Genomic DNA, 25,193 nt, shown 5'->3' on the forward strand with positions numbered 1-25,193 from the left:
CTTGTTCTTCAATGGGGAGAACCAACATTTTAACACAATGCCATCTACAAATATAGTTGGCTACATACACAGCAACCATGGGGCTATGTAGCCAAGGGCAAGTGAGGGTAGCAATGATTAGAGATGTTCATATTTAAGTTTAAGTTCTCGTTAAGGGTACTACTGATTTTCACCATAAAACTTTGATAATTTTTATGCAAATTTTGATACTCTATACCATGTACTAAGAAAAAACGTTAAGGGCATTGACGTGTGTGTGTGTGTGTGTGTGTGTGTGTGTGTGTGTGTGTGTGTGTGGTTTAACATAAGTTGCTGAACTAAGGGGTACTAATATTTGGAGGCTACTAGGTTACCCCATGTTCCAGAGCTATGTTTAAAGGGTTGCATAAAAATATATGCAAACTATGAAGAGTAAATCTTATTCCATATCACAGACTCATTCTCACATATATTCAAGTCATCCATATAAAAAAGAATGAAAGGAAAGAATAAGGTTTTATTTTTCTTGTTCTCTTTTTCCAAAGCTTATATTTTACTACCCAATATAAGATTCCATTCTCAATGATCACTTATTGTAAGTAAAGTATATAATAACCAAACTTATAAATGAATGGTACCCATATATTAGTATTGCCTTGGAGAAAAATTAATGTATCTAATATGCAAGCAATAGAGACAAGGTAGACTTTTATGAGACACGGATGACAGAGTCTCCTATGACAGGAACTGTGCTTAAACAAATACTTCGGAAGCAGTGTACACAGCAAATTAAAGCACACAGAGAAAAGAGATGCCAGGTAAGAGCAAGTCAAAGCGGGGCAGATGCTGCCTCTGCTCTCATAACTCAAAAGCCAACTCAAAAGTTGATCTGAGGAAGGAAAAGCCAAGATTTAGCAACTCTCTGCATAAAAGAATCAAAGCTGATACAGGAAAAATGTCCTTTGTAGTATACATCGATGTCTAAGAGGATGGTCATGACTAATGAAAACATTATTAACCATGTGACATCAAAGCATTTATTTCTACAAAATCAGAACTGTTGATTCTGAATGACATGTCTAAGAACATCCTCCAGTCCACTCAGGGCTCTGGGGGATTTCAGCCGTTTTTAGGAAAGGTTTAGGGAAGAGTTACCTGTTTGCCACCAGTGGTCTAGAACAGGGACTCTGAAGACCTTTTTGGACCATTCTAGGGTCTCCACATCACACCTTTCCCCTGCCACAAACAGTGTCTTGAACCTGAGTGGAAGAAAGAGAGTGAATTCCAAGTATTCTCTGAAAGTTAAACCAGTTTCATTTATGTTTTTTAAATATAAATCTGTGGGAATCTAATCACATCAGTTACATCCGTGAGAATGGCCTTTTAGAAGTATACTATGCAGTAGGACAATAAAGTCAATTACTTGGGTTTTACTTAAATGTAACCACATGCAGTTCACAACACTGAGGTCCATTAAAAGCATGTCTCAGAACTACAGATGGGTGCACAGCCTTGACAAGGGCCATTGAGTGGATTTTATAACGTACCTATCACATTCCTCTAATGAGCAAATGTGAAAAGCCTTTCCCCCTTGATATTAACTTTGTTAATTTTAACTCCTAATTTCCTTCTTTTATTCTTATGAAGGATATACCCAGAATATGCTCACAAATATGCACAAAGGCAACGGATTTGATCACATACATGATTCTTTCTCAAGAGTTCCTTTAGGAGAAATTACTATGATCTCAAAAACATATTTTCTCTATTCTGAGAAGCACACGCAGGAAAAAATGGCTAATAAAGAAGTATTATTGTAGCCTTTGGGGTCAAACAGACACCTATTGCAAGGAATCTGGGTTACTGGAGGATAAAGGAGAATTAACATCACTGACAGAGAAAACTGTGCCCTGGAGGAGAAGGAACAAAAGAGAAAAATGGACCTCATCTGACCCTGTTAGCGATTCATTGAAAGAAAGGCTGTTTTTCTTTCGTGGTCATTGCTCTCACGGCCAGTCTGTCAGAAGGAAGAATGTGTGGATGAGCTGGTAGCTCATTATCATCAAAGGAAAAATATTCAACAAACAAAAAACCTGCCTGCTCCTCTCGAACAATGCAGTCTCTTCCTGACAATATCTCCCTGCTCTCTGAATTGACTAAACAGTTCCTACAGCATTAAATAAGCTTTCTGCTGTATTCAGAAGATTCTCTTCCTCTTTGTTCTTACACATACGTCTCCTTCAATACATTTATTCCTTCTTCTGAACATTCATCTCTATGACCTTGATGCCCATCAAGATCTGTTGGATTTCTAGATTCACCCCCTCCCCCCAAAAAAAAGAAGTTGAAGAAGGAGGTTGGTATGAGTGAAAATTATGTTGGTTTGACTGACTCTTTTTTTTCTCATTTTTTTATTCAAGATTTCCATCTCCTCTACCTTTCCTCCCCTCCTTTCCACCCATACCCCCACTCCACCCCTCTCCAAAGACAAAGAGCCATCAGGGTTCCCTTCACTATGTTAAGTCCAAGGTCCTCCCAGCTCCCCCTAAGTCCAGGAAGGTGAGCAACCAAACTGACAAGGCTCACAGTGAGCCCGTCCATGCTTAAAATAAAGAATGCTGGGCTGCGATTTGGGAGCACAATTGGCAGATAAAGGTATAGTGATATGCGGAGAAAAAAAATCTAGAATGGTTGTTTTAGGAATGTGTTGTGCATACAATAACATACAGGATTTAGACCAGCTACATAGTTTTCAGACTTAATGAGTAAACCTTGGAAGAGCACAGTTGGGTATGAGAGAGAGAAAAAAAGGCATACAAGTTCTGGATCAAGGCTATCTGAAGAATTAAGGCAATTAATAGAATAGAGAATAGTGTGATTAGATGATGGAAGATACAAGGAAAGAAATTTAAGAATAAATATTAGGTGAGAAACATGGAAATCAAGAAAAATTTAAATGTTGGGGTAAATGAAGGCAAAGTAAGTCAAACAGGGTAAGGTTGTGAGACAGGCCAAAGCTAAATATAGAAATTTTATTGGTATGTCTATAATGAATAATTACATTGTTTAGGAAGCTGGAGAAACTTTAATATGAAAAGACACTGGAGGAAATATGGTAATTTTTTTAGAAGGTAGGCTGATTGAAGGTAGGGTTGGTAAAATACTAAAAATTGTCTTTGAAGAATAACTATAGAAAGTAAAACTGTCTTGCTGACTGAAGTCCCTGGAGGAAAGAAGGAGGGGGGAAACCGTGATTTGGGGGAAAGGGGGAAAACAAATAAATGACATGAAATTAATTAAAACCAGATTATTAAACAGAATGTTCAAGTTATACTATCCTCCTTAACATTTAGAGCTGATCTTGACCCCAAACTGTAGCCTGGCCTTCACAGGGAGCAAAATAGTATACGTTCAAGAAGAAGCTATTATTTGGAGACATGTTACTGAAATTGCATGTTAATCAACACCTAAATAAATTGAATATCTGATATATGATATCTAGACCTGAAGGAGTGCCCACTGTACCTGCATGCTAACTCCATCTACAATTCAGCCCATCTGTACATGAAGGGTAAGGAGAATTGAGTTAAATTTTATAAAATGGAATAAGATTATCTGTCCACAATTTCTTATTTTTGAGTGATATATTTACAAACAAGCAATAGCTGATCTCTGTTGTCTGTTTGGTGGATCTGGAATCAACACTGGGCACCGAAGTGAAGAATATTCTTCATCGGATTGCTTTTAGGGGAAACCTACCTTAAGGGTGGGCAGCACCTTCTGGAGGTAGCCCAGATGAAAGAAAATGGAAAAGAAAACTGAATTTTGCTTGCTTTCCTTCATTATTTCTGGCAAGTTCCTCTATCCTGTTGCTTGTTTGTCCCCTTGCTAAACACTAGAACCAGCTTCATCTGGCAATTAACGTAAACTAAAGACCAGGAATCTTGGGTTCTAAGCAGCAGAATGGAACTGCTGAGACATTTAGCCCTATGGATTGAGTAACTATTGCATTCTCGACCTTTATAATAACACTGCCACTGTTGAGCTACAGGGAAAAATATGCATGAGCATATATATATATATTCATAAATATATATATATATATATATTTAACTAATATATAATCATACAAGCAGTCAATGAGCTCCTTAAAGAGCCATGACAGATACAAACTATAAACTGTGGGCTTTGACCTTACAATCCATGTGTAAATATCTTGCCTAGTATAAATGAAGTCCTGGGTTTGATCCTTGAACCACAACAGAAGGAAAGGTGTGTTGTCAAATACATTCTAGTTGCACTAGAGAGTAAATAGCCTAGTAGAAATGGATATTAAAAGGTTATGGTGAAGAATTCTTAAGTAACTAGTAAAAGCAAAAGAAAACAATGTATATTTCTTTCAAGATCTGTCAACTATCTAATAAGTGAAAACTATTGGTCATTTGTGACAAGAGACACTAAATAAAAATAGATCATCTCAGTGCCATCACATCAGCTTCCACATTTCCTGTCAGATCACCACTATGGTTGTATTCTTACGTTAATGCTCTTACAATAATTGTACTCACAATTATTAGTTGTATTCGTATATCTGCCTTCCCTTCCCTCTGCTTAACACTGGAGTTCACATTTGTAGTGCAGACACGCTGTTGATTTCACTCATAATTTTGCAAATTCTCTCAATGACCAACTAGTATTCCGCCTAACTAACAATTTCTCTGCATCCCAACCAGAAAAAGGAACTTATTTTTAGAAATGCCTTTTGGACCCACCAGTAAAGGGCAATGAACGGTGGTGACATTAGAAATGGAAAGAAAAATTGGAGGTAGAGGGTTAGAAAGACTAAGCAGTTACTGACTTCGTGATTTTCTTTGCTCAACTTTTGCCAATTAGGAAACGATTGCTCAAAAGTTCAGAAACTGTAAGAGAAACGTGAGGCTCAGACACAGAATTTTGATACACTTCCAAATATCACACTTTCTTAGGAAAATGTAACGATATTTTCAAGCCTCCGGAGGAAATGGGTGCATCAGGGTGTGCGGCTCTAGCACATGATGAGGTATTCCCTAAGAAGAAAGGTAAGCTGCAAAGCAAACCCTCCTCCAGGAGGCTCTAGCCCAGCTTCCAACCACTTCATGTCTGAATAGATGCAAGTGTTTCTCCTTAGGATAGTTACCTGCTAAGTAAGGATTCTTCTGGGGGTGGGGGGGGGGCAGCCTAATTCAGATTCTCAACAGTAGCTGAATTACTTTTTATTGTATTAGGGAAACAATCCTAGAACCAAACCCACATAAGAGAAAGGAAACAGAGGAAAGTACGCAAAAGTTTACCATTCTGATTATCAGATGCAGATGATATATACATATATATGTATATATATATATATATGTGTGTGTGTATATATATTCAAAATAATTTTGATAAATAATACATTCCTAAAATGCACGCATCATTTACTATACATCTGGAAATCACAAAAAATTAAAATTCCTGAAACTAAAAGAATACAAAATATTCAAACTCAATGAAAGCTTAGACATAACTGAAAAGAGGATTTGATAACCCAAATCATCCAACTGTAATAGGAAAGAAAACTGCAGGAAAAAAAAAACATAACTGATGAGATAACAGATAATTTGAAAATGCAAGCATATGTCATCAGTGTGCCAGTGGTTAGAAGGAAGCATAAAGTAGGGACAGCGTATAAAGGACAGTGACAGAGAAATTGTGGACATTTAACTACAGTAGCCGATTAAAGAAGCTGCAGATTGACAAAGTAATTTGAGCCACACAAATTCTGAATTCATAATTTAAAACTTTTCCCCAATGTACGCCACAAGCTCGAATAGTATATTTGTCAGTATTTCAAAACCCACATTTAAACAAAATTGTCATTTCATAAAATCTATAGACGGGAGAGAGAAAAGATTACTTTCCAATTCCTCTATAAAGCCCACATGTCAATGAAACCCAAACCTATGATAGTTTAAGAAATCTAAAGGCCAAAGTTAATAATTCACTTAAAAATAAAAAAAAAATCTCCCAGTTTTAGAGAGATAAAATAAAATAGAGGACAAAGAAGGTTTTCAATGAAGGACAAACTCTAAAAAATGGTAGACACATACCATCATGTATTTGTTAAAATACATAGAATATTTTCCAAAAATAAGCCTCAATATAAACTTATGATGGTTGTTATGAATCAATGGAGATTTGTTTATCAGCTTATAGCAGTGTGGTGTGAGGTGCTGGCGGTGAAGGATGCGTGCCGTGTATGCCGAGATAGAGAAGCATAGGAACAGTACCTTGCCATAATGTGTCATGATTTAAACTGGTATTAAAAGGTCTAATGGTAGCGATGCATCTTTAGTTCCAGCACAAGCAAAGCAGATCACTGTGAATTCGAGGTTATATATGAGCCAGGTTTGACAAGGAGACCTTTTCTAAACATATGATGATGTTGCTGAGGAGGGGGAAATATACTAGTAACCTTCAAAATCTTAGTGTTTCATTATGAGTATTCTTTGTATAGGGTTATCTATTTAGTAACAAAGTTCCTCTCTATACTGATTTTTGAGATTTCATCAGATATTTTTCTTTAACTTTTGATGACCATCATTCTTTTCTGTGTTAATAAATGATAATGACTGACTATTCAAGTGTTGAAAGAACTGAGTTCAGCTAAATTTAGAAAGTATAGCATTTGATAAAAATTGCAATCTCATTCAAGAATGTAAAGGTATTTTGCACATAATTCTATTGTAAAAATTCAAATAGAGATGAATTATTAAAATTAACAAGCAATTAGAAAAAGGCCGTCAGAACCTGGATAATTTAGAAAACCAATTTTAGTTCAGTAGAAAACAAAGTGAGAACAGAAAGCAATTACCAGTGACCAAAAAAGGAAAATAAGCTTCTTAGATATAGTTAAGAAAAGATGTGCAAAATGAGTAGTTACACTAGAATCATAACTTGGAAATGTGTTAGTATGAAAATTTTTCACTATATCCATGTATAAATTCGATGTGAATCCAAGCAAATTCTCAGTGGAAAATCTTTCTCATCTCTGTGTCTCTGTGTGTCTCTGTGTGTATCTTTCTCATCTCTGTGTCTCTGTGTGTCTCTGTGTGTATCTTCCTCATCTCTGTGTCTCTTTGTCAATGTCTCCTTTTTGTCGCTCTCTCTCCTCTCTCTATGATTAAACTAAAATTTGAATACAAATAAAATGGGCCAAGAATATTAACATCAAATTTGAAAGACAGAGTTGAAGGATAAGCTTTTCTATTATAAATCTGCAGTTACACACATGACAATGTGAATGTATCAAAATGCTGTTAACTAAGTCACTAGACCAAAATACTTAAAAAACAATTTATGAATGAGTGGGCACTAGTACAACGAGCATGAGAACGCAGAGCTGGAGGCAAAAAATAATCACTGAAATAAGTGGTTTAACTGAACACAAGGGAAAATGTGATATTTCTTCTTCATGTCATCTGCAAAAGTCAAACTCAGGACAGATTCTAATTCTAAATTAGAAAAGTGAGATCAGAAGGGCCTAGAACGGTGACATTGAAAAATGCATCCTGGCATTAGATTGTATAAAGCATATTAAATTGTCCAAGAAAACACTAAACACAAAGGAAAGCTTGGGGAAATATATACATGGAATCAAAACTGACAGTAAGATATTGAAAGGGAACTCAACTACAAATTAAGAAAGAAAATAAATAGATAGATATAGGTAGATAGATAGATGATAGATAGATAGATGATAGATATATAGATAAATGATAGATATATAGATATAGAAGATAGATGATAGATAAATAGATAGATGATAGATAGATAGATAGATAGATGATAGATAGATCGCTAGCTAGATGATAGATATATAATTCGATTAAGTCTTATCGATCTGCTGCTGCTGCTGTCGATAGCTTCGCTTATCGCTGCTCGTATCTCGATCGCTCGCTCGTCGCTGCTCGCTGCTCGCTGCTGCTCTATCGCTCCCTGCATCGCTGATCGCTCCTCTCGCTGCTTGCTCTGCTCGCTCCTCGCTCGCTTCGCTCGCTGCTCGCTCGCTCGCTGCTTGCTCGCTCGCTCTCGCTGCTCGCTCGCTCGCTCCTCGCTCGCTCGCTCGCTGCTCTCGCTGCTCTCTCGCTCGCTCGCTCGCTCGCTCGCTCGCTAATCTCGCTCGATGCTCGCTAATCTAGAGACATTCATTGAAAGACTTTGAAAATTCTTAAATACTTAACTACTTAACAGTGGAAACTTTTTTCAAATGGCCAATAAAAATCACTAACATTCTGAGATGCAAATTGAGGGATTAATATGCTGTTACCATAAGACAATAAGATTGGCAAATATTTAAAATTGGCTAAAACATAACATTCTGTTCTCCATGCCCATTTACTTACCTGTATTCTTTTTTATTCTTATTTTCTTTTTAGTTCCCAAGTCACTAAAGGAAACACAGCTTCAGTTTCTAGTTTCCTTTTGTTCTGTCTAACATATGGCTGAAACTCTCAATTTTTTCTAATTGAAATTATTCAGCCTCAAGAATTGTTTCTCTATTTTGCAATCTACCTTTCCATTACATGCCATAGGTCATGAACGGTTTCCTACGTTTATTGAACTGTCTATTCTTTTTTAAGTTTTTGTTGAGTTTCTTTTACTGGACTCATTTTAAACTCCTTCTGTAGCAGTTCATGAATTTCTGTTTCTCCGAGGTCACCTGCTGGAGAATCTTGTATTCTGTTGGTAGTGTCATGTCTCTGATTTTCATGTTCTTTGTGTCTGCTCATTACATCTGTGTTTAAGACTGCAGTCACTAGGCTGAGAAGACAGCTCAGAGGTAAAGAACACTGACTGCTCTTCCAAAGGACCTGAGATCAATTCCCAGCAACCATGTGGTGTCTCACAACCATCTATAAATGAGCTTTGGTGCCCTCTTCTGGCATGTAGGAATACCTGCTGGCAGAACACTTAAATAAAATAAATAAATCTTTTTTAAAAAAGGACTGCAATTACTTTGCATAAACATTACAGGGTGGCTTCTAGAGAGAATTCTCCTTGCAGCCTGAGGATGTTGGTTGGTTGGTCAGAATAATGTTAGCAACGGTTGTGAATGTTCTGATGATTTACGCTGCAGTTGTTAGCAGTGATGTTGGCTGCATAGGTAATTAGGCAAAAGGATTTAGGGGTCTCTTGTTGTTTTTTTGATGAATCTGACTTGGCTTACAGCCATTCCTAACAGCACTGGGATCCAAACACACAAAGAGAGACTGTGAAGTCAGATTCCTTGAATCAGACTACTGTACATTGCAATAGCACTTTTGAAGGAGGCACATGTTGCCTCTTCTTGTGCAACTGAATACAGCACACACACTACACCAGTGCAGGTCTGTGGCATACCTCAGCAGTATAGACTCTGAGAGACAGCATGGAATTGTGGTTCTGATAATGGTGTTAGGGGGTGTTCTAAAGCACAGCCCTGGGATGGCACAGGGAAGAAAGAAAATGCTTCCGAGCCTGTGCCATGCAGAATCTGGCATAGCTGCAAATCAGGTATAAATACTAACAAGACACAGTGGCAGCTCAGACTCTGGGGAGATGAGAAAACATATGGCGTTGACTCTAGGCCCTGGAATAGCATCCCTTGGCAACAGCCTATTCTCTGAGGCAGGAAACAGCATTCTGTTTCTCTCACTGTCATCCCTCCATACTAGCAAAGGTTTGAGCACAGGGTACGAACATTTTACTAGTGATCCTTGTTTAAATTCTTACCAGCAATGCAAGAACAGCTTCCCTTGTCAGAGAGGCCACTGATATATAATTTAGCTTTTCAATTTATGGTAGGAAAAAATACAATCTCATTTAATATTGAATTTTCATAAGTATTTATAAAAGTGAAAACCTTGTCATGTTCCAGTATCCTTCTTCATGAACTCATCTTATTACCCACCCATTTCTTTATTGAGTTGCCTATTCCTTAGTGAGAGGGTTTATAAATTATATATTCAACAGTTATATATGTCATAAAAATCTCTTAGTCTATAAATCTTTATTCTTTTGATGGACAATTGCTCAAATTATTGTCAAATTTCATTAAAATTTTCCTTAATGGTTCATGATTTATGTTTTAAAAATTATTACAAGTAAAAAACATCAAATGCTTACTCCTGTTATAACTTTGATGTATCAAACTAATTTAAATGCATTTTTGTTTGCAATATGTGATAAACTACTTTTTGTACTTAAAAAAGTTAACACTTCCCATGTAGATTAGATCTATGTATGTCTCTCTTAGTGTCCTCATTGTTGTCTAAGTAGAAAAAGACAAGATCTCCTGAGTAAATTGGGAGCATGGGGACCTTGGGGGAGGGAGGGTTGAGGGGGAGGGTAGAGGCATGGAGGGGAGCAGAGAAAACTGTACAGCTTAATAGAATCAATTTTAAAAAGTTAACACTATGACATTTATCTAACTGCCATTTCACTTGTTTACCAAGTGAATAAGTTGTCTTAATAATGTAGGAATGTATCATATTCTCAGCACAATACTTTTTTCTTAAGTTGAAGGGATTTAAAGAGACTCCAATATCTCATAGGTCACAAACCCATCCCCACAGTGAAAGAGAGCCTCTTGTGATTTCTCAGTATACAACAAAGACGGTCATTGCATCTGAAAATAACTCGTAACCAGTATTTATTTTTAACGTTGACTTATTTAATTTTGACTTCCCCTCAAACACAGAATCGCATATGGTTTCAAACCCTCACTAATGGATCTTCTCACTGTCATACTGTTTGCCTTGGGTTCCCTAGCCATCATCCTACATGCATGGTTTTCCCTGATGAAAGTCTTTAAAATTAAGTTCTGTTAGTGTTCCCCAACAGTATTCTATTTTACCTTTAACCTGCTCACTAAGCATTAAATGTCTTTAACACGGTGTTAATGTTACACGTTGTATGAGAATATTCGAGGAGTTTTCTACATTCAGGCTTTAACTAAAACTTGACCTTTGAGGACCTCAAAAAAAAAAAAATCTTTGTTTGCAATAAACAGTTGGAATTTCTTAAACTCGCCTGGTTTCACTGGACTTTCAATTGACAAGTGAGAATCTATTAAAATACTTCAATAGTGACATTATTTGTGTAACATATAAATACAGAAAGAAAAAGATCCTTTTATTACATGAATGTCAAAACTCCTTGTGAGAGGTGATACTTTTTCTAAATAGTAACACTATACCTGTGTGGATAATAAAAGAGTATGAGTCCTGTTGAGACTGCCTGAATAAGTTTCTTCCTGAAGAGATATTTAAGCCCTCTGGTCCTAACTTTAATCAATTGTAAAATAAGGATAATTTATACAGAGTCTACTGCTAAATGAGATGATAAAGCACTTGTGTCTTGTACAGGGTGCTCACTTGCTAATATAAACATTTGAAGATCAGGGTGTTTATAAAGTATACTAAGCATTTAATCATTCCTACATATCAACTCAAAACAGACAAATTGTCATCATGGATGCCTTAGGTTCCTAAAGACAGAAGATGAAGAGGAGAAAGATTTTTCACTGGAATTCTGATAAATTCTCATATTCCATGAGTAATTACTCATTTGAAAAAAAGTGCTGATTTTAGTAATCGCTATTGTGTGAAAGATGACATATTAAAAATTCCATGTGTAAGTAGTAGTACTCTGGGAAAACAAAGGACATTGCAGTTTACTGACAAACTTAACTCAGTGGCCTACACTTACCCTTAGTATAGTATATATAAGTCAGTAAACAGATACTTAAGAAACTAAATTGACACTTTCTCAAACCCTCTAGGGTTGTCTTAAGATATACTATATAATTAACAGAGTATTTTTGCCAAAATCAATTTTCTATTTCTGTATTGAACTAGGGACAACTGAAGTCAGATAAATGAAGGCACAAAATGAAAACTCATAGGATATCGTGATGCAACAGTCATATTAAGCAACTTCTAAAAATGAAATTGTATTATTTACATTATCTATCTACTTTTTAGTAAATCTAGATCTATTGTCTCACAATATAAAAGTATTTTAAACATGAATAAACAAAGCTAAAGATCCTGCCCAAACAGAAACCTTCTTGTTTATCTAATCAGCTAAGTGTATGATACCTATTTTAATTACTTCAAACCACAGAAACATAAAATTCAAATACCGCACCATTTGACAACAAATATTCTCTCTCTTAATCAAGCCCATCCTTTTACTTGAAGAAAAATCAAAACCTCTTCTTTTAGCGTATGACAGCAGTGACCGATATCAGCGAGTTCTGCAAGAACTAGTGTGAGAAAGGACATTGAGTGTATAAATTGTTATAATTACTTCTGGAGATACCTATCATTAAACTAAGGAAATTAACAAAATAACACAGAAACATCTAAGGTATCCACAGCATGTTCTTAAAAACCAAAATGGAATAATTGCTCACATTACAAACAAATGTAACTGGGATAATAAGAGAGATAACAGGAGAGATAAAGGAAGGAAGGAAGGCAGGGAGGAAGGAAGGGAGGAAGGGAGGCAGGGAGGGAGGAAGAAAGGAGGGAGGGAAGAAAGAACAAAGGAAAGAAGAAAGAAGGGAGAAAGGAAGGGAGGGAGGGAGGAAGGAAGGAATAAAGGAAGGAAAGGAAGAAGGAAGGAAGGAAGGAACAAAGGAAGGAACGAGGGGAAAGAAAAAAGAGAAATCATATGGTTTGAGATGAATTGAAACAAACAAGATTATCATACTTAAAAATATGACAAGATTATCATCCTTAAAAATATGTGTATTGAGGCTCCTAATTCAGCTATCTGAGTTACAAATACAGAGCCATTCTTAATAACATTTTTAATATTTTCGCCTTTCTATGAAGCCATTACAAAACCAAACCCTAATGCTCAGCTATATTTGGACTGCAGGCTCTGATGTAATTTGCCCTGTGCGCCTCTACTTCACCTTGTCAAAGAGTACTGCTTCCCCAAGGCTGCCCCAGGGTCCTGTTGACGGATGGCTCTAATTGCAGTCGGTGCTGTAAACAAGGCAGCCACTCCATGCTCTGCAAGCACGCGGAAATAAGCGCCGGCATCTGGTGTTCCCACAGGCTTTCCCTGTGATGAGATTCATTTAAAATGTCACTGGCTAAATGTCCCACATTTCATCGACAGTTCAGTACCTACATATTTAACACAGCAATATTAACAAGGATAGCTTTGCAGCATATCTTAATTTTAAAACAGTACCTTGTTCTGTTATAATTTAAAACTATAAAGAAAAAGATCCAGGCTATTTTCTCCCATTTAGGATCAATCTTGGAAGTTTATAAATTGCAGTGAAGTATTTTTCAAAATTTTGAAAAATTAAGAACTGGAAATATATATCACATTGAAAATAGAAACATAATAGAATCTTTCATGTCAAGAAATTACATTTATATTATGTATTTTCTATTTATGTATAATATAAATATGTAATAAATTTATGTTAGATAATATATATTATATTATGTAGACAGAGTTTTTTGTAAAAGACTAAACAAATACAGCTATGTTGTTGGCATTAGCATGTTTTAATTCAAATATTAAAAGCAATGAGTGTAATTCTCAAATGTTTGAGTAAAATTAAAAGTTGAAATCACAATGATTTCTGAGCAATGGCCTTTTCAGTTAAATGTTTGACTACAGTACAGAAATCTCTATAAATTAAACAAAACAACCTCACAGACTAGAAACCAATATATGTCTTTCAATCTTCAAATGATATTCTATACATCAATTGAAGAATAATGCATAAATCATAGCAATGATGGAAATTGCAAAACTTAGGAGCACAAAACACTTTAATAGAGGCTTGTACAAAAATTAATAGGCAAAATTTAAAGAACAATTTATCATAAATTTAAACCAGTCATTTTAAAACTATGCCTTCCCTTGTCCATCTCTTCTCATCATGGCTAAAATGTTCTATGCTTAGAGAAAGGTGCTGGAAATATTAGTTTATGCTAAATAAAAGTGTAAACATTTCCCAGGGTAAAGCAAAAGTAATACAGGTTAAAATAAATAAAAGAAAGTAGTTGCTTTAATTCATTTTTTGATGCTTTGAATATGCTGAAGTATATCAGAGATTCCCAAAAGATGGACCATTCTTGGCCCATGGGAGCTCTACTGATTAAATCCTATCTTAGCTTCCCATAGTTCTAGAAAACTCACATGGCAAGTTCTAAATTTAGGCAGGTAGAAGAAAGAATTTACTTATAGCCAACTCAAAAATTTTTCTAAACAGACAATGAAAAAGAACTGTCAATGTGGTGGTTTTAATGAGAATGAACCCAATGGGCTTATTGATTGAATGTTTGGTCTTCAGTTGGTGGAACTGTTTGGGAAGAATCAAAAGGTGTGGCCTTGTTGGAGGAGCTGTGTCAAGGGGAAAAGGCATTAAGGTTTCAAAAACCCACAGTATTCCAAATTTACTTTCTCTCTTTTGAGCTTATACCTTGAGATATGAGCTATAAAGTACTGCTTTATCATCGTGCCTACCAGCCCTAAACCAAGGTCCCTACCATGATGGTTATGGACTCTAACACTCTGAAAATATAGACCTCAAATAAACTCTTTCTTCCATAACTTGTCTTGGTCATGATGTATTATCATGGAAACAGTAACATAAAATAACCAAATTTAGGGAGATCATAGCTGGACAATAATTTAGATTCAGTTCTTATTACACAATAAGTATTTGACATGACACAATTACAGTGAGTTTAGTTTTTATTTTTATTTGTTTTTGTTGCTGTTGTTTTTTGAGACAGGGTTTCTCTGCAGCTTTGGGGCCTATCCTGGAACTAGCTCTTGTAGACAAAGCTGGCCTTGAACTCACACAGATCCGCCTGCCTCTACCTCCTGAGGGCTGGGATTAAAGGCATGTGCCACCACTGCCCGGCTTAGTTTTTATTTTTTAAACAATCATCATTACTGTTCTTTTGTGTAACTATATTTCTTTTCTTTAATAAAAGTAACCTTTTAGACCTGTTATAGAATTCGAGTGTTTTTATTCTCATACTTAAAATATCACCCATTATGACTTGAAATTCTTTGTAATGACCCCAGCTATCCTATAGAAGTCAACCTCCATTTACATCATTACTATATGGGTCAGTAAATTAAAAAAGAACAGAAAGCTGTCTATTACAAACAAGAGACAAATGTATATAGCTTGACTCAAATTCTGTAGCTGTATTACTATCAGTCAGGAAGGATATTACAACTTTATTCTTTCTAATAAAGTAAGGAGAACTTTCTTGACTTTTATCTCTTCAAAATATCTTAAGCATCAATTAATCTTGTGAGTACGAGATAGCCATTTGGTAGCCCTGCTGTCACCCACCTGAAAATGATTTATAAAATAATCCTTATGCAATTGACTTGTGCTAACTATCTTCCTATTCCCGTGTGTCCTAAGTAAGAACAAACCACTTTGTCAATATTTGCTTGATAAGGCAGTAGTACTGAGATGATTTCTCAGAATTGTTTGACCTTCACTAAAGAAACAGATTCTCTGCCAGTTGAAGTAGATTCACACTGCTTAGCAGAGACAGAGGAAAATGATACTGAACCAAAATTGACCAATGTATTTACATCTACTAATGAAAGACGTGTCATAATGAAATCAGTCTGCAATAAGTGAGTGTCTTCAAAGATGGTATATTTTCATTCTTTTATAGTGCCTTCAGCTAGCTACATTTAAAAATAACAAAATGATTCACTAAATATTGAAAATGTTGCTCAAGTAAACATTTTATGGATAATGCAGCATTATAACTATATAGCAACTCTGATGATATATCAAAGAAATATAAAATATTGTATTCATTGAACAAAAAAATGGAATGCCATCATATTGACTTACTATTAGGAATCTTTGAAGTGGTATATAAAAATCTCATTATCCTTTATTTATTAATTAGACTAAAAATATTCAGTGTTTTGAATTTTAATGTGTATTTCCCAAAAAATAATAAGTAATAAGTATTATAAATAAAATGTTTCCCTATTTTAAAATTGCATATATATATATTTCTAAGACTATCTATATCACCTCAAGATTGATTAAAAGAAAATGACAAAATCAAAGCAAATATGTTTTCCCGAAACACCCTGCTGAATAACATTCATATTTAGAATGACATATAATAAATATTATACTAATACTTCAGGTAAGTAAATAGCTCTGTGAATATCAGACAGGACCTTACTAGACATTTCATTGGAAAACCTAATGCAGCTGTATGTTTTATAGGTAAATAGTGTTAGATTAATCATAGGTTTCATAAATATTTATTGAGCAGGTACTATGGGTTAGTGAGTATGGAAACCATTTTGTTACAAGTCACTGAAGGCCCTGCTTTAATATAAATTATAATCGGACAAAAAGGACATGGAAAAATGTATACATATTGTAAATAATAGCACAGCAGATGCTGCAGGCGGTACTCACAATAAATATATAGAGTACAGAAGTGTCATGTTGCCAGGCCCTTCACTGCTAGTAGGTTCAAAAAACCGAAGCAAAACCCAGGAGCATTTTTCTTTATGAACATTAAATAAAACTGACTTCAATACCTTATTGATTTTATTGAGCATGCTTTCCTCAATCCTTCTGCACATGCACACACACACAGAGAAGCAAGTGCACATAAGCAATTTATCATCTGTGTAATGGCTTTCGAATGTACCCAATAATGCAGCAACCATGCTCATCTGACAGTAGAAAAGGACCCCAATTCCACAGGTTGTATTTAAGTGACTAGCAAAGGCAAGCAATCAACTTAAAAACACAGTTCTAAAATTAGCCTGTTGAAAAAGCAAACAAGCAAAAACGCAGCAAAGGGGCCACAATGTAAAACTTGCCTATGGTCAAATCAATGTCAATACTCCTTTATTGTTTGCTTTTTAATGACCTCAAAGTAAAGTCTGCATTATGGGTTCTGCCTAAATGGTATAAGACAAACAATACTGGTATTGACACTTGTTTAAGGAAGAGATTCTACAGCTTCATTTGTTACATGTATGTATTATTGATTGATTGATTGATTTAGGTTGAGAGGGGGAAGAGAGAGAGAGAGAGAGAGAGAGAGAGAGAGAGAGAGAGAGAGAGAGAGAGAGAGAGAGAGAGAGAGAGAGAGAGAAGGTGCTTCAGGACATGTGGAAAATCAGAAAACTATCCTTAAGAGTCAAAGAATTATTTTTCTCCCTCTACCTTGTGGGGTCCTAGGATCCAACTCAGGTCCTCTGGAATCCACACATGGACCTCTACCGACTGATTCATCTTGCCAGCCCAGACAGCATAAAGTTTAACATCAGTTTTACAAGGCAGCAATTACTATTATTAGCTAGACTTATAATGTGGTTAGTAACATTTCACAGAGTCCAAAAACCAAGACAGCTGTTTAAAATAAAGCCTTGAAATTAACTTCCTTATATAATTTTGTTTAGCACTTTGGGACTGAGCCTGTTATTAATGGACTACAGATAGTGACGCTCTGGTTTGAAAACCAAGGAACCATACAAGTGCACTCATATTTACTATTGATATTAAGTCTTTAAATAGGGACGTGAGAAGGTATTAATCCTCTTCCAAAGAAAGATAAACATCCAAGTCAAATCTTTGAACCCTAAACAAAATGAAGGCCTTTAAGTGTTTACTTGTTTATTTGTAATCCTGTGATTTTGCTGGTGGAGATCATTGCTACTTGAGGTTTTTCTGGCTTTGACATAAATATTTTTGAGCCCAGTGCTTGCCTCTGTTTTTGCAGAATGAGAAATATGTCTAGTTTCTTTCGGAACACTATTTTTGAGAATGTCACCCAAGGCATGTTTTGACTGAGGTTTTTGAGGCGAAGAGAGCGGCATTCCACACCCGCCAGTGTGGATTTCATTTCTGCAGACAGGTGCTGCAGAGTATTGCCTTGTTTATTCTGGAACAGTGATGGAGCTGGCAACAGCATTTGTTAAGTTTCTACTTCATGTCCTATGCCATTAACAAAGTGTGAGGATTTGGGCCTGAAACATTTAAAGCTTGCGATTTACTACCACATACACAAATCTCCAAGATCTATTATTTAATGGGAAACATCAGAATGTAGAATAGGTTATCTAATTTTTACAATGTTGTGTGTGTAAAACAGAAAAGATACTGCTAATGCATTAATTAACTCCTGTACACACACACACACACAAACACGTGTGTGTGTGTGTGTGTGTGTGTGTGTGTGTGTGTGTGTATATATATATATATATATATATATATATATATATATATATATGGCCTAATATTTCCTTCAGGACAGAGGAATTTGAAAATCTGGAAATGGTAAAGTGATAAATTTTTCTTTATTTCTACGTTTTGAAAGATGAAACAACCAAATAGAGAACTTTAATGACTGGGGATATCATTCCATAGCTTCAGAACTGATCATGTTGTATTGAATAGCCTGGGGGGATTTATCCCTGTGAGAGGCTGGTTCTTCCTCTCCCAGCTGTCATTAGTTGCCTTTGGTTCTTTGTCTAGAGTTAGAACCCCATCAAATTTTCACAGTTCCACATCAGGATGTCTATTGATATATTGCTGTGCTTCTTGTCTTGTTTCTGTCACTTTCTGAGTGACCTTCTGTCTTCTGATTGTTGATGATTTCTTGTTTTATTGAACTAATACATTTAAATTTATTATAGATATGTATTTATAGGAAAAACATTGTATACATAGGCTTCAGAACTTACACTGAGGGCCTCAGGCATCAACTGAGGGCTTTGGAATAAATCTCTATGTAGAAGTAGTTGAGTGTGTGCGGGCATGCGTGCATACATGTGTGTGTGTGTGTGTGTGTGTGTGTGTGTGTGTGTGTGTGAGAGAGAGAGAGAGAGAGAGAGACATTCATTATATGTTAAATACATGGGGTAATATGTGATCTGAATAACAGCCACATATTAGAAATGTAATACCCAATGTAGACTGTGGCAGAAGGGACCTTTGAAGTGATGTTTAGGCGGTAGGAGCTTTATCCACCTTCGTGAATAGATTAATGCTGCTATCTAAAGAGCTTGGAGGAGAGGATTTGTTCCCTCACCTATTTGTTCTTTTGCCACTTGAGGACAGTATTCCTCTGCCCTTTATGGTATAACAATAAGGTGCTATGTTGGAAATAAACAGCGAGCCTTCCAGGAAGTTGAAGTTGATCATATTCTTTATTCTTCAGAAGAGTGAGAAAGAGAAATTTACTTTCTTCATATTATCCTGTCTGTGGAATAGTGTTAAAGCAGCCCTAAGTAAACATACCCTCTATAGCTCTAGCTGTCCACTGATAATCTTTACGATTTGCCTCTTTACCTGCCGTTCTCAGCTCTTGGAATTAAGCACATTGAGTCTTAAAATGAGACTAATCCCCAGGAAAGAAGCCATTGCTTCCATCTAGGTGATTAGCATCTACGGATCTCCAGAAATAGAATCTTACTTCTGGAAGTGTTAGTATGAAGTAAATGATACGGAGCACGCAGTTGGCAAGTCTGTAACCCCAGTGCTAAGCTAATTAGAGGGTTGACATATTTAGCCTGCTCAGTATTCACAGAGAGCATTTATCCTTGGCACAGCTAGTAGTTCACAGCTTCTAGTAGGACTCTTTTTTTTAACCTCTGTGTTCATTGTGCTAATTGATTTTCAATCACTCTGCTATCGTGGACTAGAGGGAAACATTGAGATGTTTTTTCTGTATTCACAGTGATCAGTAAGGCTGAGCAATTAACAGAGAAGTTAAATAGTTCCTTGCTAATCATACTTGCTGACTTCTATGGGAGCAGTGAAGCACAATATAAGAAGTACCTGAGGTTGTACAATGCCACATTTTTTCACCATGTCTAATGCTGCCCAGACAACCTCCAATGCGCTTCTATCTCCCCGTATTCGTATGTGAAATCAACCCACCAATCCCTCCATTTTCCATAATTCTTGTCATAAAGTTCTTTAGATTGATTTTAATTCCTTGACTATATTGTCAGCTCCTATAGTTCAAGGACCATACCTGATGCCTATTCTGTCTCCCCTTCAGCCTCTAGAACAGTGGTGATATACTTCTATAAATATTGCCCATTGAGTTATAACAACGTTTCCCTTGCTTCATCCTACATGCCACACAGGTATATATAAAGAAAATAAATGCAAAACAAACATCATTGTTCCAGTTGCCATTTGAAGACTCTAAAACATGTTGGCATCAGATTCATATTTTTTTTCATTTGAGAAGATTTAATACAAACCCAGTTACAGTAATGACTGAGTCATTTTCATTACTTCACACTCAGAAAAGCAGAATACTGACACACTACATTTAAAAAAAAAAGAATTTTCCATTACATGAGTGGAACAGGAAGCCTGTATGTTGCTTACTAAGTATGTTAGTTAGTTAAATAAGAGCTGCTTATGTTAATGGGAAGTAACATTCTCTGTCTTCAAGAAAAATAAAAAATGAGAATATATGTGAAAATTCAAATTATGGGTAGGAAATATAACTACACAAGCAGATAACAATTGTATTTTTTAAGGACCTGGATGGTATGGTGGATTAAAAAATACCACTAATGAACCTGTTGCAAAATACTGCATAGTATAACTTCATGGAAATTTTAGATCCAGGATACCACAGATATCCCAGAGAATGTCATCTAAGGGACTTTAGAGAGAGCTACTAAGTTTGTCATCTACCAAAACAACTGTCCAGTAGTTCCCATCTTTAATACTCTCAAATATGAAATTTTTATACTTGAAAAAACCTGAAGCCATTGTCTATAAATGATTAGAATTATTCATAATTTATTCACAAATTACCTGTCCATGTATATACTGTCATATTCATGTATAAATGATATTTCTTTGAAGTTTTAAAGTGCTTTCACACACGTTATTCCAGGGGTATCATCCTATGCAATACGAGAAAATGCAGAGTTCATTTTCATGCTAGTCTATCTATAAAAAGAGGATGCAGGGTCCCCTCAACTCTCAATTCCTTCTATGAGTTCAGAAAAGAGCATGCAGTAAAAAGGCTAACAAGCTGAGTGTTCCGAGGTCCTCCAAACCAGAAATAAAGCTGGAAGTGGGAAGTTATAAAAACGTGGGTAGTGGTGAGCCATGCAAAGGGCTGTCATTCTTAGATGAAAAGCTTCCACGATATGCTTATTTCCCTCAATAGTTCTACCCGTAAAGGACAGATCCTCGAGCAGGGCGACCACTGGGATGTTTCCCACACCTGCTCCCCTTTCTTCAAAGTTGGTGGGAGCACAAGAACTTGCAGTGCCTCGTGTGCTGGTCCTTTAGCTTGGCTTAAAAGAGAATTAATGGGATCCAAAGGGAGCTGCCTCCAGTACTCCCATGACCACTACAACTCTGTGAGGACAAACGGGCTTCGAAGGAAGACACGTGGAATACTTAAAAACTCCACATTTTATAATGGCTGCAATGCAGAAGAATAAATGGCTTATGTTTTGATTTTAGTATTCTGTCCTGGAGAAAAGCACTTGGTATTTTTGAGTAATGACTTACAAGACCCACCTGAAATTTAATTTTATTATTACGATTTCCCAATTGTTCTACATGCTTTGCACGGATTCATCAGTTAAGTGATCAAAGTGATTGCTACTCTTAATCCTTATAAATGAGAAACCTGAGTCGCAGCAGGTAAGCCTTTTGCCTGAAGCCGAACAAACACAGAATATCAGGAGTCAGCCATCCGGCTTTAATGAGCAAAAGCATTTTCTCAAATAAATTCAGCAGTATCAGTGACTTTGGAAAAGTAACTAGAGTGAATGGCAGACATAAAGGTTGAAACATGTTACCAAATAATATATTTCATTATGAAAAAAAAATGCAATGATCCGAAAAAAGATTCCAGAAAATGGAAATTAGAGAGTGTGTACCAAATTTTTCATTTCATATGTGGGAAATGGATTCCTAAAGATGGTGAATTTAACCAGGGTCATATTGATAAATAAAGGCAGATGTTAAAATCTCCAGACAAGAAATCATGCTTCTACACAATAATTCAGAATGTTAAGTCCTTTACCTTTTGCAAGCAATTTTCTGTCCAAGAAGACAGAGTACGGTGCATTCTTTAAAGTTAATTATTGAATTATTAACAATAATAACCTTCCACTCAAGTAAGCCTGAAGGGAATTTTGAAGAAATTTATAAGAATTGGCTTGCTATTTGCAGATCTCTAATCTGTGGAAAGCAAGCAGATGCAAAGCAAGAGTAAACTGGGTTTTGTGGATTGCAGTTCTTCTGTTTTCATGTTTGTTTGTTTGTTCATTTGCTTATACGACAAACTCAACTAGCCCAAGCTGGCCTCAGACACACTATGAAGCTGAGAATAACATTGATATTATTGTCCTCCTGTATCCAAGGATAATGGCTTTATGTGGTTCTGAGGATCCAACCCCAAGCTTTTTTCATGCCATATAAATATAATATCAAGCAAACTACATCTCCAGCTTTTTCAAGGGCTCCAAAAAAGTTTTCTGATTATATAGAAATACTTATTCTGTCAAAAGCAAGTATACTACCAAGTTTATGACTTAATCTTAAGATGGATTTAACATAAACAGTAACTAATACTACCCACTAGACCTAGGTAATAATTTAGGCAGTGAATAGTCAACTGACTTTCTTCTCAACACTGCTGCTGCCACTGACGACCTGCACTGTATTCTGTAATGGAAATGCGTATATTTCCATATACACTTGCAACTGATGCACAGCAAAGATGAACACAAAAGTGGGGTCTACAAAGACTGTCTTTGATAAATCATCTTGGGTTTGATTCTGCAGATGGAAGCCTGAAGAGTAGGCAAACAATAAATGGAACACAGACCAAAACATATGTCTGTATATAATCAACATGTGCCAACACATACATTTATGCCTGATACTTTATATTAGAGTTACTTAGGCATCAAAGTTCCTATATGAAAATATTAAGTTATTATAGTTTGGTCTGGTGTGTTCTCGAAGGCTAATGAGATAGGCTCAATTACCTCCAGATGTTTGTCATAGGAACTGATGGAAACAGCGTTTTTTTTTTTTTTTCAGGGCCAGGGCAGGGGGTGGACTTATGAAATTAAATCAGGTCATTAGAATCACATTCTCCGGGGGAAACTGCGACATTGAACCCTTCTTCTCCTTCTTTGTTTCTTTGCTGTCATGCACTTTCTGCAATCCTGTATTGTGCTGCCAAAGGCACAAAGCAACGAACCAAGCAATGATAGACTGAGACCTCTGAAATCATGAGCCAAAATTAACATTTCTTTGCTTGTTTTTAGGCTGATTACCTTAGATAGTTTGTCACAGAGACAGAAGGACAGCTAATGAGTTACCATAAAAAATAATCTGTCCTCATCCATTTGATGCTGGAGTTAAGCCTGTTTCAATCAACATTCCATTAATAAAATAGAAATAGGAAGTTCTGATTATTTATTCTCAAGAATATGAAAATGGATCATAAAAACCTTTTAACTATTTGATGCAAAATTGAGTATTCTAAATATATTCAGATGAACTAATAAGAGCAAACCTTTTTCTATAAAAATGCAATCGATCTGAATGAGCTATTCATGAAGTGCTTAGGTAAAAAATGTTAAAAATTATACATTTCTCTTCCAGGAAAATAAAAAAACTTTTAAGTCAATATTTTTGATATCTTTGCTCAGTAATGTTATTAACAACTATTTATTGGAAAACAAACAAATTTGAAGATTTAGCTTTGGAGTTGTGTACTGATGCTATGCAAAATACAGATGCTTCTGCCCCTAGCCCCCATGACAACAGAAAAGGTCAAGCAAACAGAATAAAGAATATACAAATGAATGGGGCTGCAACAAAGAATCAAGTCAGCATGATATATTGACAGGACCACTGTACAATGGGGTTGATCTCATTCAAGAAGTCAAAGAGGAAGTGTACATGAAATGTGATCTGTTGTATAACAGGAACATGTTTTGGGAAAAAAGAACAAATACATGAGTTCTTGTGACATGAATGAACATAAGGATAACTAGAGATATGGAGTCAGGCCTTAGAAAGGATAAGAGTAACCAAGAGGAGATGGTTGGGGCCTCGAAAGATGGCTCAGCAGTTAAGAGCACCAACTGCTCTTGCAGAAGATACAAGTTCAGCTCCCAGTGCCTATATCATGCAGCTCACAGCCATCTATAAACTCCAGCTCCAAAGGATCCAGGGCCCTTTTCTGACTTCCACATATATATAATTAAAAATAAAGTAAAAATACCTTTTTAAAGAGAGGGGATGATGATCACATTTTGAAATGATATCGTTACCAAAAGTGATGACGATTGAAAATGCCCTCGGGCCAGGGGAAAATGGAAATGATGAGATAGCAAAAAAGACAGTCATTGTGGAGCAACGGTGAGAAAGGTCAAACTACAGGGTGAAAGATGTGAAAAAGAGCAAGTGAGTGTAGACAGTCCTTGAGAGATGGACAGAGAGCAGAAAGCAGCAGTACCCATCGCTACTCCCAGAATTCTATTTGGGAAATTGATAGGGGTTTGTTCATTTCAACGAGGGACATATTACTGCATTTTGAATGTAGAAATCAACAGGATGCTGAAATTTTCAGTTCTGTTTTCACCCTGAAGCTATAGAATGATAAGTTCACTTATGGAGTTTCAAAAAAATTTATTAAATATCTATTGCATTCATCATTGCTGAAACAGGATTCTTTCTAGAAGATCATAGTCTTGTATCTAGATGTTAAAGGAGCAATGTAGTTTTAACTATTTCTTTCTTAAAAATTTAATCAGCTAATGTACTTACAGAGTTTAATTAAATTCTAAAGCATGGTAGATTATCTCTTTTTGAAATAAAAGAGCTCATTGATTATTCATTCGTCAAATGCCATGTGCTATTTGCATTAGAAACGAGGTTTTGTTTGTGAATTGACTCTTGTCCTCCAGATGATTTGCCACATAATGAACTGCAAATCTCCTAGTACTTTGGAACATCACTTTTGTTAAATCAGGATTCATCACTGAGGGAGAACAATATACCAGGACCCTAATTCACTGTAACATTACGCCTTTGAAATATTATGGTTTACTAAGCATAAAAGTGAAATTTCGATCATGCTAATGGATAG

The 25,193-nt window shown here is 35.9% G+C and overlaps 1 protein-coding gene across 1 annotated transcript in view; it reads right to left on the minus strand.

The window, feature by feature from the left end:
• Acss3 (acyl-CoA synthetase short chain family member 3) overlaps nucleotides 1-25,193 on the minus strand; it is a 174,280-nt gene that overhangs the window by 46,325 nt on the left and 102,762 nt on the right. Inside the window, exons 8-9 of the mRNA XM_038314385.2 lie at nucleotides 12,962-13,113; nucleotides 1,135-1,238 (exon numbers count right to left, since the gene is read on the minus strand). Coding sequence (XP_038170313.1) covers nucleotides 1,135-1,238; nucleotides 12,962-13,113 — 256 coding nt within the window. The remainder of the gene's footprint in view (nucleotides 1-1,134; nucleotides 1,239-12,961; nucleotides 13,114-25,193) is intronic.

This window comes from Arvicola amphibius, chromosome 17 (genome assembly GCF_903992535.2).
Source record: "Arvicola amphibius chromosome 17, mArvAmp1.2, whole genome shotgun sequence".
Taxonomy (NCBI): Eukaryota; Metazoa; Chordata; class Mammalia; order Rodentia; family Cricetidae; genus Arvicola; species Arvicola amphibius.